The sequence below is a fragment of the Sus scrofa genome, chromosome 2, assembly GCF_000003025.6.
Source record: "Sus scrofa isolate TJ Tabasco breed Duroc chromosome 2, Sscrofa11.1, whole genome shotgun sequence".
In the NCBI taxonomy this organism is placed as follows: Eukaryota; Metazoa; Chordata; class Mammalia; order Artiodactyla; family Suidae; genus Sus; species Sus scrofa.
Genome location: NC_010444.4, coordinates 74,950,919 through 74,966,936, shown reverse-complemented (window position 1 = coordinate 74,966,936; position 16,018 = coordinate 74,950,919). Strand labels below are relative to the sequence as shown.

Below are 16,018 nucleotides of genomic sequence, written 5' to 3'. Positions count from 1 at the left end.
GGACCTTTCAGGGGCTGCAGTGGGGGGAGCTGGCCAAGGGTCCAGGTGCAGTGGCCAGACTGAAACCAGGGATGGTGTCCAGAAAGGTGTCAGGGGTTGGGATCCTTCCCCCAGTCATTGAACAGAAGGACAGAACCTTGAAATAGTTTGGTGAGGGGGAGCTTGCCAAGGGCGGAGGGGGAGGGAGTAGGAGTGGGGTGGAGGAGGGGTAGTTTGGGGTTAATAGATGCAAACTATTGCATTCGGAGTGGATAAGCAATGAGATCCTGCTGTAGAGCACAGAAAACTACATCTAGTCACTTGGGATGGAACACAATGGAGGACAATGTGAGAAAAAGTATATATATATATATACACACACATATATGTATGACTGGGTCACTTTGCTGTACAGTAGAAATTGACAGAACACTGTAAATCAACTGTAATAGAAAAAATAAAAATCTTTTTTTTTTTTTTTTTTTTTTTTTTGTCTTTTGTCTTTTTAGGGCCACACCTGCGGCATATGGACGTTCCCAAGCTAGGAGTCTAATCAGAGCTACAGCTGCCAGCCTACATCACAGCCACAGCAATGAGGGATCTGAGCCGCATCTGTGACCTACATCACAGCTCACAGCAACGCCGGATCCTCAACCCGCTGAGTGAGGTCAGGGATAGAACCCCCAACCTCATGGCTCCTAGTCAGATTTGTTTCCCCTGAGCCACAACGGGAATTCCAAAAATAAAAATCTTTAAAAAATATTTTGGCGGTGGTCTCTCTCCAGCCCGGAGGACACCATAATTCACTTTAACTTTGTCCCACTGGGGTTTTTCTCCCTTCCCCTGGCCCAAGTGGAGAAGGAAGCACAAGGAACACCCAGGCAAACCTCTCTGTGCAGTGGCTGCTTTAACTTGTGAACCTTCCCAACCATACTGTTCACAGTCAGGTCCCATTATACAGATGAGAAAACTGAGACAGGAGCAGTGAGGCTGGAATTCTCACAGGGCACTGCTCTGCCCCCTGCTGCAGAGCTTCCCCCTAGAGCTTTCTCCCACTGCAGGGGAGCATTCACTCTCTGAGCCCCCTCCCGATGCCTCCCACACTCCAAGCTTCTAGAAGGGTCTTCACCCCTCCTCACCTCCCCTTTCCTCCTACATCAAAGTGCTCTCCCTAAAATGCCCCAGGACCCCCCATGGTGCCACCCCCTGGGACAGCCCTCTGTCCTGGGCCTGTCAGCCAGCCCACCACACCCAGAATCTGCCCTTCCTCCCACCCCAGCGCTGGCGCAGTCGCTCCACACCCTCTGCCTGAACCCATAACCCCAGGCCGCGCATGAGGAAAGCATCAGACAAATCCAAAGTGACGGGCATTGAACAAAATCCCTGAGCAGGCGCCTCCAGATGGTAAAGGTCACAGAATAAGGCAGGTGGGAATCTGAGGACTGAACATGGTGGGATCCTGGATGGGGTCCCCACAGAAAAGAGATATGACTGAAATCTAAATACAGTGTGGAATTTAGTAAATAGTGATGAGGATGTGGTTTCTTAGGTTTGTTTTTTTGTATTAAGTGGCTGCACCTGCAGCATATGGCCGTTTCCTCCCAGGGACTGACTCTGAGCTGCAACTGTGGCACCACTGGATACTTTAACGCACTGCACCGAGGGTGGGGGGTGGGGCTCGAACCCAAGCCTCTTTGGCAACCCAAACTGCTGCAGTTGGATCCTTAACCCACTGCCCCACGTTGGGAACTCTATGGTTTTGTAGTTCTGACAATATGCCATGGTCATGTAAAATGTGAATGTTGGGAGAAACTGGGTGAGGAGCATAGAGGGACTCTCTGAATCATATCTACAACATTTCTGTCAAATTATTCCAAAATAAAATGTTTATTTTAAAATATTTTTTTCCGGAGTTCCCGTCGTGGCACAGCATAAGCGAATCCAACTAGGAACCATGAGGTTGTGGGTTCGATCCCTGGCCTGGCTCAGTGGATTAAGGATCCAGCATTGCCGTGAGCTGTGGTGTAGGTTGCAGACCCGGCCCTGATCCCCTGTTGCTGTGGCTGTGGTGTAGGCCAGCGGCTACAGCTCTGATTGGACCCCAAGCCTGGGAACCTCCATATTCTGCGGGTACGGCCCTAAAAAGACAAAAGACACACACACAGACACACACACAAAAAAAAATAGAAAAGAAAAAAAAATATTTTTTAAGGCCTCTGAGTTTGGCCTCATTGCTTCTCTAGTTCCCTCCCCGCCTTCCACAGTCTGTCCTCCCTGTGGCCGCCACCAGACGGCGCCAATGAACACCTGAGTCAGGCTCCGCCTCTCTGCTGCCCACAGCCTTTCAGGGAGCCCATCTCCCTGGGGGTAAAAGCCCAAGTCCTCTGCGTGGCCCATAGGGTCGTGCAAGACCTTCCCTGTTCCTTCCCTGCCCTCCTCTCCTTCCTCTCTTCCCTTCACCAGCCACACACCCTCCTCGCCGTACCTCCAAAACACCAGGCATGGAGTTCCTGTCATGGCACAGAGGAAACGAATTCAACTGGGAATCATGAGGGTGCGGGTTTGATCCCTGGCCTTGCTCAGTGGGTTAAGGATCTGGCATTGCTGTGGCTGTGGTATAGGCCTACAGCAACAGCTCCAATTAGACCCCTAGCCTGGGAATCTCCATATGCCACAGGTGTGGCCCTAAAAAGACACACACACACACACACACACACACACACACACACACACACGACAAAATACCAGGCATGGTGCTGCCCCAGGACATATGCACTGGCTGTTCACCACCTTGAACACCCAGCTCTCCCCATGTCACCTCTCTTACCATCTTCGGGTCTAGCTGTTCCCTCTGCCCGTATCCCTCTCACTTAGGTCACTCCTACCAATCTCTGTACCACCTCCTCGGAGCATCTCTCCCTGAGCCCCCAACCCAGGCTGTGGCTCCTTGCAGATGTTCTCAGAAATCTAGGTTGGACTTTTTATTTCTATCATGCAATGATTCAATTATTGTCTGTCTCCCCGAGGACCCTGGGCTTCCTTTAGGGCAGGGACTGGGTCTATGTGAGTCCTGGGTGTACAGCTGGTGCTCAGTAAATGTCGAATAAATGGACCGGTGCCCGGCCAGGCTGTAGAGCTGTTTCCTTCTTGGGTTCTGGTCAGACCTGTTAGGCCACAGATATGACCTCAGCCTCCTGCAACCCCCGCAGAGCAGCCTCCACCAGGGAGACCCCAAGCCCCCAGCGTGAAAGAACCTCCCAACTCCTCCCTCTCCTGGTGGCCGCTACTCACTGGAATGACCTCAGCCCAGCCCCCACCCTCTTTGGGCCTAAGTTCCCTCTAGATGCTCAGAAGGGGCAGGGCAGTTTCATCCCACAGGTTTCGCTGCATCCTCCCTTCCCCCACCCCTTCAGGCCATGCGCACACTGCCCCCTGCTGGCTGAAGTTGGGCAATTTGAGGCGAGAATTCTTTCCCCATCATTTCTGCACGTGGTGCAGAGAAGGGGCTTGCATGAATGACTGAATAGGTGGGAAAATAAATACATACATGAATGATAGCATGTCTGGTCTGTGAGACAGCACTGGAGGTACCCTTCTCCAAAGCCCTGCATTTGAGCACAGGGTCATCCAGTGGTTACTAGGGAGCCACCGAGTGTTCTTGCGCAGGGCATGAATATGTGACATGGCCGGAGGAAGACCTTGTATTCTGGGGCGGTTGCCCCCCTTCTTTTTTTTTTTTTTTTTGTCTTTTTGCCTTTTCCAAGGCCGCACCTGTGGCATATGGAGGTTCCCAGGTTAGGGGTCGAATTGGAGCTATAGCCGCCGGCTTATGCCAGAGCCACAGCAATGAGGGATCCAAGCCGCGTGTGCAACCAACACCACAGCTCACGGCAACGCTGGATCCTTAACCCACTGAGCCAGGCAGGGATCGAACCCACAACCTCATGTTTCTTAGTCGGATTCATTAACCACTGAGCCACGATGGGAACTCCTGCCCCCTTTCTTAGAGGGGTGGAGCAGTCCTGGGCACTGTGGAGTGTTGAGCAGTCTCCCTGGCCTCCGCCTACTCAATGCCAAATAGCATTGTGTCAATTTGTGACAACCAAAAATGTCTTCAGGTATTGCCAAGTGTCCCGAGGTGGGGGAAAGGGGAGAAAATCACCCTACAGTGAAAATCAATGGCATGGAGTGAGCACTCATTGAGTTTGCCACTTCATCCATGTGGCCTCAGTTTTTTCAGCTGCAAAATGGGCACATGGATATCATGTGTAACAGTGGCTGAAGCAAAGCAAACACTCAATAAACATGAGCTAGTAGCCTCATTACCACAAAATCAACCCATTTATTCTATAAGTAATGGCGCTGAGGTCTGGTGGCACTGAGTGCAGAAATTCAGGATGGTCCCCCAGCTTTGGTCACTTGTAGGCTATTTGTCTAATTTTGCTAGACCTCCGTCCCAATCAGTAATCACAGCCACAAATCCCTGCGTGCATGTGGCAGTGGGGGATTTATTTATGTTTTTTTTTCCTATGACTCATTAAAGCAAATACACATCTATTAAAAAATATTTGATCTTTACCTAAAATCATCACCAAGTCGGTCCTTAGAAAGGGGCTTCTGCAATTGTTTATTGCCTTAAGGGCCTTTGGGAACACTTGAGGGGCTGATTCTAGCTGACTGGGGTCTTGAGACTAGTGTTTTGGGGGTAACAGCAGTGAGGAGGGGTGAGAAGTCAACTTTGGGTGACTCAACGATTTTGGTTATACTTTCGGCCTTGTTCACTTGGCGAACTCTTACCCAGTCTTCAAAACCCCATCTGCAATACCCCCTCCACCAGGAATCCTTCCCTGATCCCCCATTTTTCTCTTTACCTTTCCACAGTCTGGGGTTCTTCTTTGCCCAGTCTTGCCTGGATGAGACTGGGAATGGGTGTCAATGCCCAGATTTGCCCCTTCAACCTTGGCATGTGGTGAGGCATGGGAGGGAGCAGCTGAGCTTCAGCTTCTTTTTAAGGTGAAAGGAATGTGTAGGTGGAGCCATTGTTGGCTCCACCCATCCAGGTGACTTCCTTCCCTCCCTCACCCCCAGGTACAGGGTTTCTTTCTCCGGTCCTGCAGTTCCTAGATGGGGCTGAGGGTGAGGCTGAGTGAGAAGGAAGCCTGACCTTTACTCTCAGGAGCCTAAAGAATTTCGCCCCACCCTCCCTAGCTGGGGCCCAGCCTGTTGCTAGGATGCGAAGGCAGAGCCAGGTGGCCGGTGGCACTGGATTTGGGCCAGGCCCCAGAAGGGCTACTGTGCACCTTCAGAGAGTCCGCGCCTCCAGCCTCTCTGGTCCTGAGTTCCTCTTACCAAAATACAATAAACCTCCCAAAGAAGGACTGACCCAAGAAAGACAGCTCTATGCTCCAGAGGTCTCTGGCCCTCGACTAGCTCCTAATCCAACAGGTCTCCCTGCTGGCTCTCAACACGTAAGGGATGGAAACCCTTAAAAAGCGCTGGCTCGGTTCTGAACACGGCCCGGGTCTTCTTTGCAGCCTGGCCTGGCGGGTCTCCAGCTCTGCCGCTGGCCAGTGCGCGGCTAGGTGGAAAACCTGGCCTGGAATTTCCACCCCAGAGCCTGGATCTCGTGCTGGGAGGTGGTGGCGGGGACCGAGACTGCCTCCGCGGCGTCCCGAAGGCGTGCCGGGGCGGGGGCGGGGCCCGTAGGGGACGCGGAGGAGGAAGAGGTGCAGGTGCAGCCCAGGCGGCGGCCCGGCGGGAGGAGGGAGTAAGCTGGACACCTGCTTCGCCGCGACCCTCCCCAGCCTTCCCGCGCACGCCGGGGTGGGGACCGATTGATTGACGGTTTCTGGCCCCCCCTGGGACAGAGGCGCTGGACAGCCCCCGGGTGGACTATGGCGGTGAGATTCCAGGCGAGTAGTTCGCCGAGGGCGGGAGGGTGAGGGAAACGAACTGGGATCAGGGCTGGGCCCTGGTCCCAGGACCCCAGATCGCCCTCTGCCTCGGTAGCAGATGGAGAAACTGAGGCCCAGAGCAATGTGGTGGCTAGCCCGAGGCCTCACGAGGAGAAGCATCCGGCCTGGGTCTGCCTCCCTTAGCCGATAGACCTGGGTTCAAACACCGATTTTTCTGTGTAGCTTTTGGGCCAGTGAGTCCACGCCTCTCCTATCCTCATCTGTAAAGTGGGTGACCGTCATTTTACAGAAGGGTGTAGGGAGGATTCTAGGAAGCAAATATGTGGCAAGCGCCTGGCACATAGTAGGTGCCCAGTTGCCAGGGGGATCAGCCGAGTTAAGCTTGAGCACTGAGGGTGGAACAGTGGGCAGGGAATTCATTGGTGGGCTGGAGGGGCTTTGGCCAATGCAGCGAGGCTGTGGGAGAGGGGCTCACCATTTATTGGGTGCCCACTGTATACAGAGTCTTTAACTCGCACAACCTGATGGAGATGGGGGTTGACAAGCCTCCTTTCACACTGAACAAGCCAGCCTGGGCTGGGGAGAAGGGATCCTCATGTCTCTACCTGGGAGGACTTCGGGCTCCAGGGATGCAGCTTGAATCAACTCTGTCACACCCACCTACTGGGTCTCAGATGGGGCCCCAGGAGGGGGCGGGGGTAGACAGGCCTAGGGGTAGGTGGCTCGCCTTAGGCCCGGACCGCCGGAGGCTCTAGGGCCAGGCAGTTCTGGTTCCCGCCGCCTGCCTCCTTCCCAGACAAGGAACAGCTCCCAGAATCCCCTCCCCAACAGGAGGATTTGTGGCCCCTTCCCCTCCACCTCCCCAATACTGTTCCCAGAGTGTGGACGGCAGCCCAGCAGCCACGTGCCCTGGGCGGTGTGACCCGCCCCCTCTGGAGGCATCTCCTTTCCCAGTTTGTGTCCCCTAAGCAGCAGGTGGCTGGGAGGGGGAAGGCCTGGGCCTCACCTCCTCGCAGCTCACCTTTACGGGGGTAGGGCTGAGGGGGCTAGGAACTCGGGACAAACCTGGCTGAGTTCCTGACTGAATCTGTCTTTTATTCCACCATTCACCTATTCCTTAAACTGCTGCATGCCTGGTCCCATGGGGACAATGCTGGGGTCCCAGGACCCCCTGCCCTGGCCACCAGGAATCCCCAGATTCTAGGGGTGGAAGGGAGGAGGTAGACTGAGACATCCCAGGCCCCAATAGGGACTCTTTTCCTGGAGGAAGAGACAGTGGCACTGGGGCTGTGAAGGATGCATAGGAGTTTGCTGGAGAGTACAGCATGTGCAAAGGCCTGGAAAGGAGGCTGACTGGAGGGACCAAGAGGTGCCGATGGCCATCACCAAAGTACCCAGAGAGATGACCCTGCCCAGCCTTCATAGCCCAAGAGGAAAGACCAGAAACTCCCAAACAGATGATTAAACAGGATGATTTTAAATGGTTCTGGATGCCATGAATAAAACATAGTAAAGCAGAGAGGAGTGGTAGGGTGCCAGGGAAGATTGGCTAATCTAGGAGGGCCCCCTGGGGAGGTAGCATTTGAGCTGAGACCCAAGAGTCAGGGGCAGCTGTGTGCATCCTGGGAAGGTGACCAGGCACAGGGGACAGAGTGGGCAGTGGGGTTAGGCGTCACCCCTGGGTGTTGGAGAGCCCTCTGGTATCCATGGAGGTGAACCTCCACAAGCTGGGACAAGTCCCGGCCACCTGCGCCTGTCCCCTCAGGGGCCCCATTCCCTGGGGGCTGTTTCTTAAAACAAGGCCTGGAAATAAAAATTCTGGGAGGCCAGACACCAAGCATTAAATCAAAGCAAATGAAAATATTCTGTTATGAAAAATAAGTTCAGAAGAAAAAAAAAGCAGGAGGATGCTGTGGCTGGGTTGTTGAGAGAGCATGTGGGATAGGCTGCCCAGGTTCATGGAGTGCTGTGTGACCTCAGGCAAGTTAATGAACCTCCCTGGGCCTCCTTTTCCTCCCTGGAAGGCAAGAATAGGAGCCATTTCCTGAGGCCACTCAAGAGTAAATGGATGTGACTGTGCAAATCTCTTGCTGGCAGCGCTTGGCATGGTGTTGCTCATTAATATTACACACGGGAGAAAGGTCATTATAATTACTTCTCACAACAACGACTGCCATCTCTCCCAGAGGCCCCTTCTGCTATTCTTGCATGACTCCATGCCCGACAGCTGCACCTCAGCTCTGAAAGAAGGAACGGTGGGGATGAGGGAGGTACCCATTGTACAGATAGGGAAGCTGAGGCCAGGAGAAACACCACCACAGCTAGCAAAAGGCAGACTGCAGGATTTGAGTCTCAGCCACCAGAGCCGACCTGTTCCCAGGAGCTCGGGCGAGGCCCCGCCCTTGGCTTTGTTTCTCTCTTCTCCACCCCCTTCCTACTCCCTGGGAGCCTGGAATGCTGCTCTCCTGGGAACTTTCAAGAAAAGGCACTGGAACACACCGCATCCACCCGAGGAGGGCGCATAGGGAATCCCCCGCCCCTGAGTTGTGGAGCTGGGCAACTGGGCTGGGGAGGGGGTGTCCCTTCTACAAAGCCTGGGGGCAGGGGCAGTGGCCGAAGGTAAGGGATGGGTGGGGGCTGGCTTCCAGACAGGTTCCACCTCCCTCCTTCTCCCAGTGTCTCCCGGGGCCTAAAGCTCCCAGACCTGTGCTCTCATCTATATCTGAGACATGAAAACAACAGAATCCACGCCCCTCGGTCACACCCTCCAGCTGCTCAGTAGTCTTGGCAAATGACTTCCCTTTCTCGTGCCTCGGGTCCCTGGTTTCCTCATCTGTGACAAGAAGATAAATAGAATACCCCTTAGTGAACAAATTAAATGAGATCTTAAATGTGAATGCCTGGCCTAAAGGAAGCACTTGATTCATTCAGTAGATAGTTAGAATCTCTCCTATGATCCAGGCTCTCAGGATTCAACTGTGAAGGAGGCAGACAAAAATCTCTGCTCTGTGAAACCAGTACTCTAGAGGGAGAGCAGGGCTGTGACAAGATTTTTTAAAAATCTAGGGAATGTCAAGACGTCACAAGTTCTGTGACCTAGGAATCAGGGAAAGGCAGATAAACTGGTCCGTTGTGGGGTGGGGAGGGCTCTGGTTCCAGGTAGAGTGGTTGGGAGAAGCAGGTGAGGGAGCAAGCCAGGTACAGATTTGCGGGAAGAGAGTTTCAGGCAGAGGGCATAGCCCATGCAAAGGCCCTGGGGCAGGACAGGAGCCGGTGTGTTGGAGGAATAGTGAGGAGGAGAAGGCCCGTGTTCCTGGAGCAGAGTGAGTGCCCTGTGCCTACAGGTCTTGTTAGATCCCCCCAGGGACTGAGCCAGAACTTCCTGAGGGAAAGCAGCAAGGACTCACCTTTCCTCAGCTCCCACTATGGTTTGGCCCTGTTAACAGTTGTGGCCAGATCTTTCTTTATGGTGGGGCCTCTACTGGGCACAGTGGGGGTTTGAGCAGCACCTCTGACCCCCACCCACTGGATGGCAGGAGTATCCCCAAGTTGTGACAACTACAGATGTCCCCAGACATGGCCCAGTGTTCTGGGGTTGGAATGGTTCCCAACTGAGAACCACTGACTTAAGTCCATTTTGCAGATGAAAAGACTGAGATCTCAAGAGAGGCAGCAACGCGCCCACAGGCTTGGGCCACAGGAGTGTCAGAGTGGCTCCCCACCCGGGGCTGGGGACCCCTGAATGCTCTGATATACCTCACGCCCCCCTTCTCTGTCCCATCCCACCAGGTGCTGGACATGGAGGAGCTGACCATCTGGGAGCAGCACACGGCCACGATCAGCAAGGTGGGGCCTCCCTCTCCCTGCATGGGAATGGTGGCTTGGTTCCCACTGGCTCAGTGGAGGGGACAACCTTTGTTTGGATGAGAAGCAAAATCATGGTCCATCTCCCATTCCCCTCAGGACCCCCGCCGGGGCTTTGGCATTGCAATCTCTGGTGGCCGAGACCGGCCCAGTGGATCTGTGGTTGTGTCTGATGTAGTGCCTGGAGGGCCAGCAGAAGGCCGGCTACAGTGAGTGTCAAGGCATCGGGGTGTGTGTGGTGGCGGGGGCACAAGAGGAGAGACCTGTGTGGGCCAAAGCTGGGAGGCTGGAGAGTACCTGGCGCCTTCCAGCTCTGTCAACACAGGGCTTGGAGCTGGCAACGTAAAAGTTAGCAGCTAGCCCTCACTCTCTTCAAGGTCCTGGTCCTCCACTGAGTTCTTGGGGTCATGCTGGGCCCAGAACACTCCTGGAGGAATATTCCGGAGACCTCTTTTTGGCTGGAAGGAGGGAGACGCAGCATCCTGAGCCCTTGGGGGCAGGAGGCTCCTGGGAGTTATGTTGGGAAAATGGTTCTGGGCCCTGAGTGGCTGCTGGTGATATTGCTCAGCTCAGAGGCAGGGACCAGCTTCAGAGCAAGTATGACACACAGACAGTGAGAGAAGGGGAGAAAAGCAGGAAGAGGGGGCCCAAGAGGAAGGAGTGAGGGGGTATAGAGACACTGGTTGTGATTGCAGCTTACATTCTATGATGGCATCTTATTATTATGTGGGGTCTATGATCGGTCCCATTTTACAGACGAGGAAACTGAGGCCCAGGAGGATAAATATCTTTGTGAGTCTGGGGCCACCAACAAATTAGAACCAGGCCTTGCAGACCTCAGGGAAGACCTCAGGGGGGAGGGCTCCCGGGTAAGTGCTCCTCCCTGAGACCCGGCTTCTTCCCTCAGGACAGGAGACCACATTGTCATGGTGAATGGGGTCTCCGTGGAGAATGTCACCTCCTCCTTTGCCATTCAGATACTCAAGACCTGCACAAAGGTGGCCAACATAGTGAGTGGGGGCTGGTGGGAGGGTCAGCCCCAGGCTTAGGTGGCACATCTGCCCCTGGCTGAGCTCCAACTTCTGTCCATGGGTGGTATAAGCTTCCACCAGCACGTGGAATCTTGCTCCCATTTCACAGCTGGGATGTTGAGACCAGGGGATGGGGGAGAGCCAGCCACCCACCTCCACCCCCTACAACAGACAGTGAAGCGTCCCCGGAAAGTCCACCTGCCCACCACCAAGACCACCTCTGGCCCAGGACACCAGGATTCGGATGAGGAAGATGGACCACGGCGGCTTGAAGAAGCTGAGCATGGCCAGGGCTATGAGGGTGACACATCCAGCGGTTCCGGCCGCTCCTGGGGGGAGCGCTCCCGCAGGACGAGGACAGGCCACCGGAGCCGGGCAGGCAGCCATGGGCGCAGGAGCCCAGGCAGTGGCTCCGAGGCCAATGGGCTGGCCCTGGTGTCTGGCTTCAAAAGGCTGCCACAGCAGGACATGCAAATGCGACCCGTGAAGTCTGTGCTGGTGCGGAGGAGAGAGAGTGACGGTGAGCCCAGGGGCCACGTTGTTGCCAGTCAGGCCTGGCGTCCCAGAAAGGGGGCAACAGTGCTGCTCTTGTGTGGTGTATAGTTGGCTCACATCCTGGTCCCAGGACCTGCAGGCATGTCACCTCACGTGGCAGGGAGGACTTTGCAGGAGGAATTAAGTAAAGGCCCCTGGGGTGAGGATGATCCTGGATTCCCCCGGGGCCCAGTGTCATCACAAGGTCCTCATAAGAGGGAGGCAGGAGGGATAAAGGCAGAGAGAGACAGGAGATGCTACGCTGCTGGCTGTGAGGATGGAGGACGGGGCCGCCAGCCAGGGATGTGGCGCCTCCAGAAGGTGGAAGAGGCAGGAGCCATCTCTCCTCTGGGGATTCTGAGGAACCATCCCTGCCCACCCCTAGGTTTAGCCCCAGGAGGCCCATTTCAGACTATGAGGTAACCAATTTGAGCTGTATGTGGCCACTAAGTGTGTGGCAGTTTGTTACACCACCAACAGGAAACTCACACAGCATGACATTGATAGAGTGTCGAGGTAATGGAACGTATAGAACAGGAGGGACCTGCACTCTCACCCTGTCTTGATTCAAAGGCAGCATCATGACCTTGGGATTCTGGTCATGGTGTGATAAATGGCACCTACATTGTCATTTTAATAACAAGAGTCACATCCTTAAAACACTGATTGTGATGTCATTAAGACTATTGGGGTTGAAGTTCCCATCGTGGCACAGTGGAAACGAATCCACCTAGCATCCATGAGGATGCAGGTTCGATCTCTGGCCTTGCTCAGTGGGTCAAGGATCCAGCATTGCTGTGAGCTGTGGTGTAGGTCAAAGATGTGGTTGGGATCCCGGGTTGCTGTGGCTGTGGCTGTGGCTGTGTCTGTGGCCAGCAGCTGTAGCTCCGATTTGACCCCTAGCCTGGGAACCTCTATATTCTGCACTTGCAGCCCTAAAAAGGAAAAAAAAAAAAAAAGAGAGAGAGAGAGAGTATTGAGGCTGTGACCATGAAGCCCCTTTGGTGACATCACTGGGGTGCTGGGAAGGGGCAAACTGGGCTCTGTTCCCTATCAGGCACCTGCTGCTAACTGCTGTGCAATGACATCAGAATCCCTGCCCCAGGGCCTTTGCATGGGCTGTTCCCCCACCTGATACACCCTGCCCAACACCCTTAAAGGGTGTGCTCCCTTGCTTCATCCAAGCGCTGGCTCAGACATCAGCCCTGACCCCCTTGCCCCAAACTGCCCCTCTAAGACCACTTTCCCAATCTTTCCGGCTTTCTCCGTCTTCCCAGCTCTCAGCACCACCTGGGGCTTTCAGCAGCATCTCCCCCAGCTACAGGGGGCCAGGTCTGCCTTGTCACTGGCAGACAGGCACCTGCGGGGGAGAGGGCCTACTGGAGGGGCAGCAGGCTGCCAGTATCAGAACAGCCCCCATGGGACTGGGAGGGAGCCAGGCCTGCCCCCTTCTTGCAGGACAGCAGCCCAGAGGGCAGGTGGGAAGGCTGAGATCTGAGAGCTCCCTGCAGCCCAGACCCCAGCCCCTGCCTCAGTTTCCCCCTCCTCCCACAGAGTTCGGGGTCAAACTGGGCAGTCAGATCTTCATCAAGCACATCACAGATTCAGGCTTGGCTGCCCAGAACCGTGGGCTGCAGGAAGGAGACCTCATCTTGCAGGTGAGTCCAGGCTTCTCATCAAGGGGTAGGGAGACCAAGGCCAGAGGGTCCCAGCGCTGCCCAGTCACAGGGCAAGGTCAGCAGAGCTGGTCCTGAACCACTTGCCTGCTGCATCGTTGCTTGCTTCCCAAAGTTTGGACATAGCTAAACAGGAGTTCCCCCCTTCCCTGGATCTGCTGCTAAACCACTGCCAAATGTCAGTTTCTAGTACCCAATTTGGGTTGTCTTTTTCTAGTATCCTCAGAATCACATGGCCAGCTGGCTACAGCACTGATTCATGGGCCTGCCTTAGGTAGTTGGATGCTAATGGTCCAGAGACCAGGCTTCAAGGAGCAGCTTTGCCTTAAGAACTGATTCCTTTCTAGATTCCTCCCCTGAAAAATTGTTTCTAGTGATTCCTAGTGTTTGATTTCCAGTTGGTTGTTTCTAGAGTCCCCTAAGAGTTGTCTGTTTCTAGTGACCCTGAGGAATTGTCTTTTTGTAATAGTTTGGGGCTGACACTTGAAACAGAGCTTGCAGGCAGGGGGCTAGAAACTCACAATCCTTAGAGTTACTGAAAACAGACATCCCAAGAGAAAATGTTAGAAATGTGTTCCTGGTGAGTGGCGATGACAGTAAATCCTTCCTAGGAATATATGTGTCTAATTCTCTTCTAGATGTCTGTTTCTAGAACTTTCTAGAGATTGTCTATTTCTTATATCTAAGTATTTACTCCCTCTCCTCCAGTTAGAGTTCTTTCTTTTTCTTTCTTTCTTTTTCTTTCTTTTTAGGGCTGCACCCTTGGCATATAGACATTCCCAGGCTAGGGGTGGAATCCAAGCTGCAGCTGCTGGCCTACACCACAGCCATAGCAATGCAAGATCTGAGCCGCATCAGCGACTTACACCACAGCTCATGGCAATGCCGCATCATTAACCTACTGAGCAAGGCCAGGGATTGAACCTGCATCCTCATGGATACTACTCAGGTTCATTACCACTGAGCCACAACGGGAACTCCTAGAGTTTTTTCTAATATCTGTTCCTAGTTTATCTCCTGAGAAATTTCCCCCTCTGGAGAGCTGAGATTCAACCCAGTTTAACTATTTCTTAGTGCCCCCTGCCATGCCTCTTAGAAAATCATGTTTCTAGAATTCTTGTGGAGGTCAGTTCTTGGCTTAGTCTCTTCTCACAGCAGGAATGCAATTCTATCATTCTCTCTCAAGAATGTCTGTTGTCAGTAATCCCCGAGAATTGTGTGTTAATTTTTTTTCTTTTTCTTTTTTTTTTTTTTAGGGCCACACCTGAGGCATATGGAGGTTCCCAGGCTAGAGGTCCAGTCGGAGCTACAGCTGCCAGCCTACACCACAGCCATACCAACATGTGATCCGAGCCACATCTTCGACCTATACCACAGCTCACGGCAATGCCAGATCCTTAACCCATTGAGAGAGGCCAGGGATAGAACCTGCAATCTCACAGTTCCTAGTCAGATTCATTTCCACTGCACCACCATGGGAATTCCCTTTTATTCACTCTTTACTGCCACACTTGCAGCATATGGAAGTTCTCAGGCTAGGGGTCCAATCAGAGCTGCAGCTGCTTGCCTACACCACAGCCACAGCAATGTGAGATCCAAGCCACATCTGCGACCTACACCACAGATCATGGCAATGCCTGATCCCCAACATGCTGAGCGAGGCCAGGTATCAAACCTACATCCTCATGGATACTAGTCGGATTCGTTTCTGCTGCACCACAATGGGAACCCCAGGACTGTGTGTTTCTAGTATCCCTTCTCTCTCATCACCTCACTTCCTCCCTTCCTGATCCCTTTTAGATCAATGGGGTGTCCAGTGAGAATCTGTCACTGAGTGACACACGGCAACTTATTGAGAAATCAGAAGGGAAACTGACTCTGCTGGTGCTCAGAGACCGAAGCCAGTTCCTGGTGAATATCCCTCCAGTCGTCAGCGACAGCGACAGCTCCCTCCTGGAGGGTGAGGGGACAGGAGACCAGCCCTGGGGAGGGAGGTTCGAATGGAGGGCCAAGGAGGAAGGCTGCATCAGGCAGAGCCAAGCAGGAGTTGGCAAGCCTGGCCCTGAGGTTCAGAGAGGGACAGAAACTTGCCCAAGGCCACACACCATGTCAGGGCCAGAGGCCCCGAGCTGAGCCTGACTCTGGTCTGGGTCCCTTGGCTTAGAGGGGCCTAACATGCCCCTCTGTGAAACAGGTCTGGCCTGGAAGGCATGGATGTGGCTGAGATGTGCTTTCTCCCGACAGACATCTCAGATCTTGGCTCGGAACTGTCCCAGGCGCCACCGTCTCACATCCCACCGCCACCCCGGCATGGGCAGCGGAGTCCAGACGGCAGCCGAACCAACTCCCCTGTGTATGTCACCCCCTCGACCAAAAAGGCCAAGTGGGAGGGGGACGTGGGCATATCTTTCCAGTATGGGTACCCATGAGGGTACAGTAACGGTGACCTGCCCGAAAGAGGCATCTCCCTCTACACAGGCCTCCCTGCTCCTGGTATGTAGCTCTGGGTTCTTGATACGGAGAGAACCAGATACCGGTCAACTTAAAGCAGAAGGGACTGAATTTTTCATCACATCCTAGAAGACTTCAAAACGCATAAACCTTTCACCCAGCAAGGCTTTCAGAGTCCTCTCGGGGGTAGTATAGCCATGGCCGCGTGAGGGATTGGAGGAGGCGTGTTCATTGTAATGATGTGTAAAGAAGGGAAAAAGCAGTGGTTACCTTGTATTAGTCTCCTGGAGCTGCTATAACTAAGGGCCACGAACCAGGTGGCTTAGAACAGCAGAAATCTATGGTCTCACAGCACTGGAGACAAAAGTCCCAGGCCTGGGGTGTCAGGGCCCCGCTGCCTCTGAAGGCTCCCGGGGAAAATCTCTTTCTGGTTTCTCTCCCCACCTCTGGAGTTCATCTGCTCCCAGACAGCTACCTCCCCGCCATGTGCCTTCACATCATCTTCTACCCTATATATGGGCTCTGGGTCCAGATGTCCCTTTTTTATAAGGACCCCAGTCATTCTGGA

The 16,018-nt window shown here is 53.9% G+C and overlaps 1 protein-coding gene across 3 annotated transcripts in view; it reads left to right on the top strand.

Moving 5' to 3' along the window:
- Positions 1–16,018, top strand: part of TJP3 (tight junction protein 3) — a 33,279-nt gene that overhangs the window by 4,495 nt on the left and 12,766 nt on the right. The window contains exons 1-8 of one of the 3 annotated variants that reach the window (XM_013994777.2): positions 3,937–5,891; positions 9,684–9,740; positions 9,858–9,967; positions 10,666–10,768; positions 10,961–11,309; positions 12,878–12,981; positions 14,800–14,959; positions 15,244–15,352. In XM_013994777.2, the coding sequence (XP_013850231.1) occupies positions 5,874–5,891; positions 9,684–9,740; positions 9,858–9,967; positions 10,666–10,768; positions 10,961–11,309; positions 12,878–12,981; positions 14,800–14,959; positions 15,244–15,352 (1,010 nt within the window). In that variant the 5' untranslated portion in view covers positions 3,937–5,873. Of the gene's footprint in view, positions 1–3,936; positions 5,892–9,683; positions 9,741–9,857; positions 9,968–10,665; positions 10,769–10,960; positions 11,310–12,877; positions 12,982–14,799; positions 14,960–15,243; positions 15,353–16,018 lie in introns of those variants that run through there. The other 2 variants (XM_005661349.3, XM_005661351.3) reach the window with 2 other exon arrangements.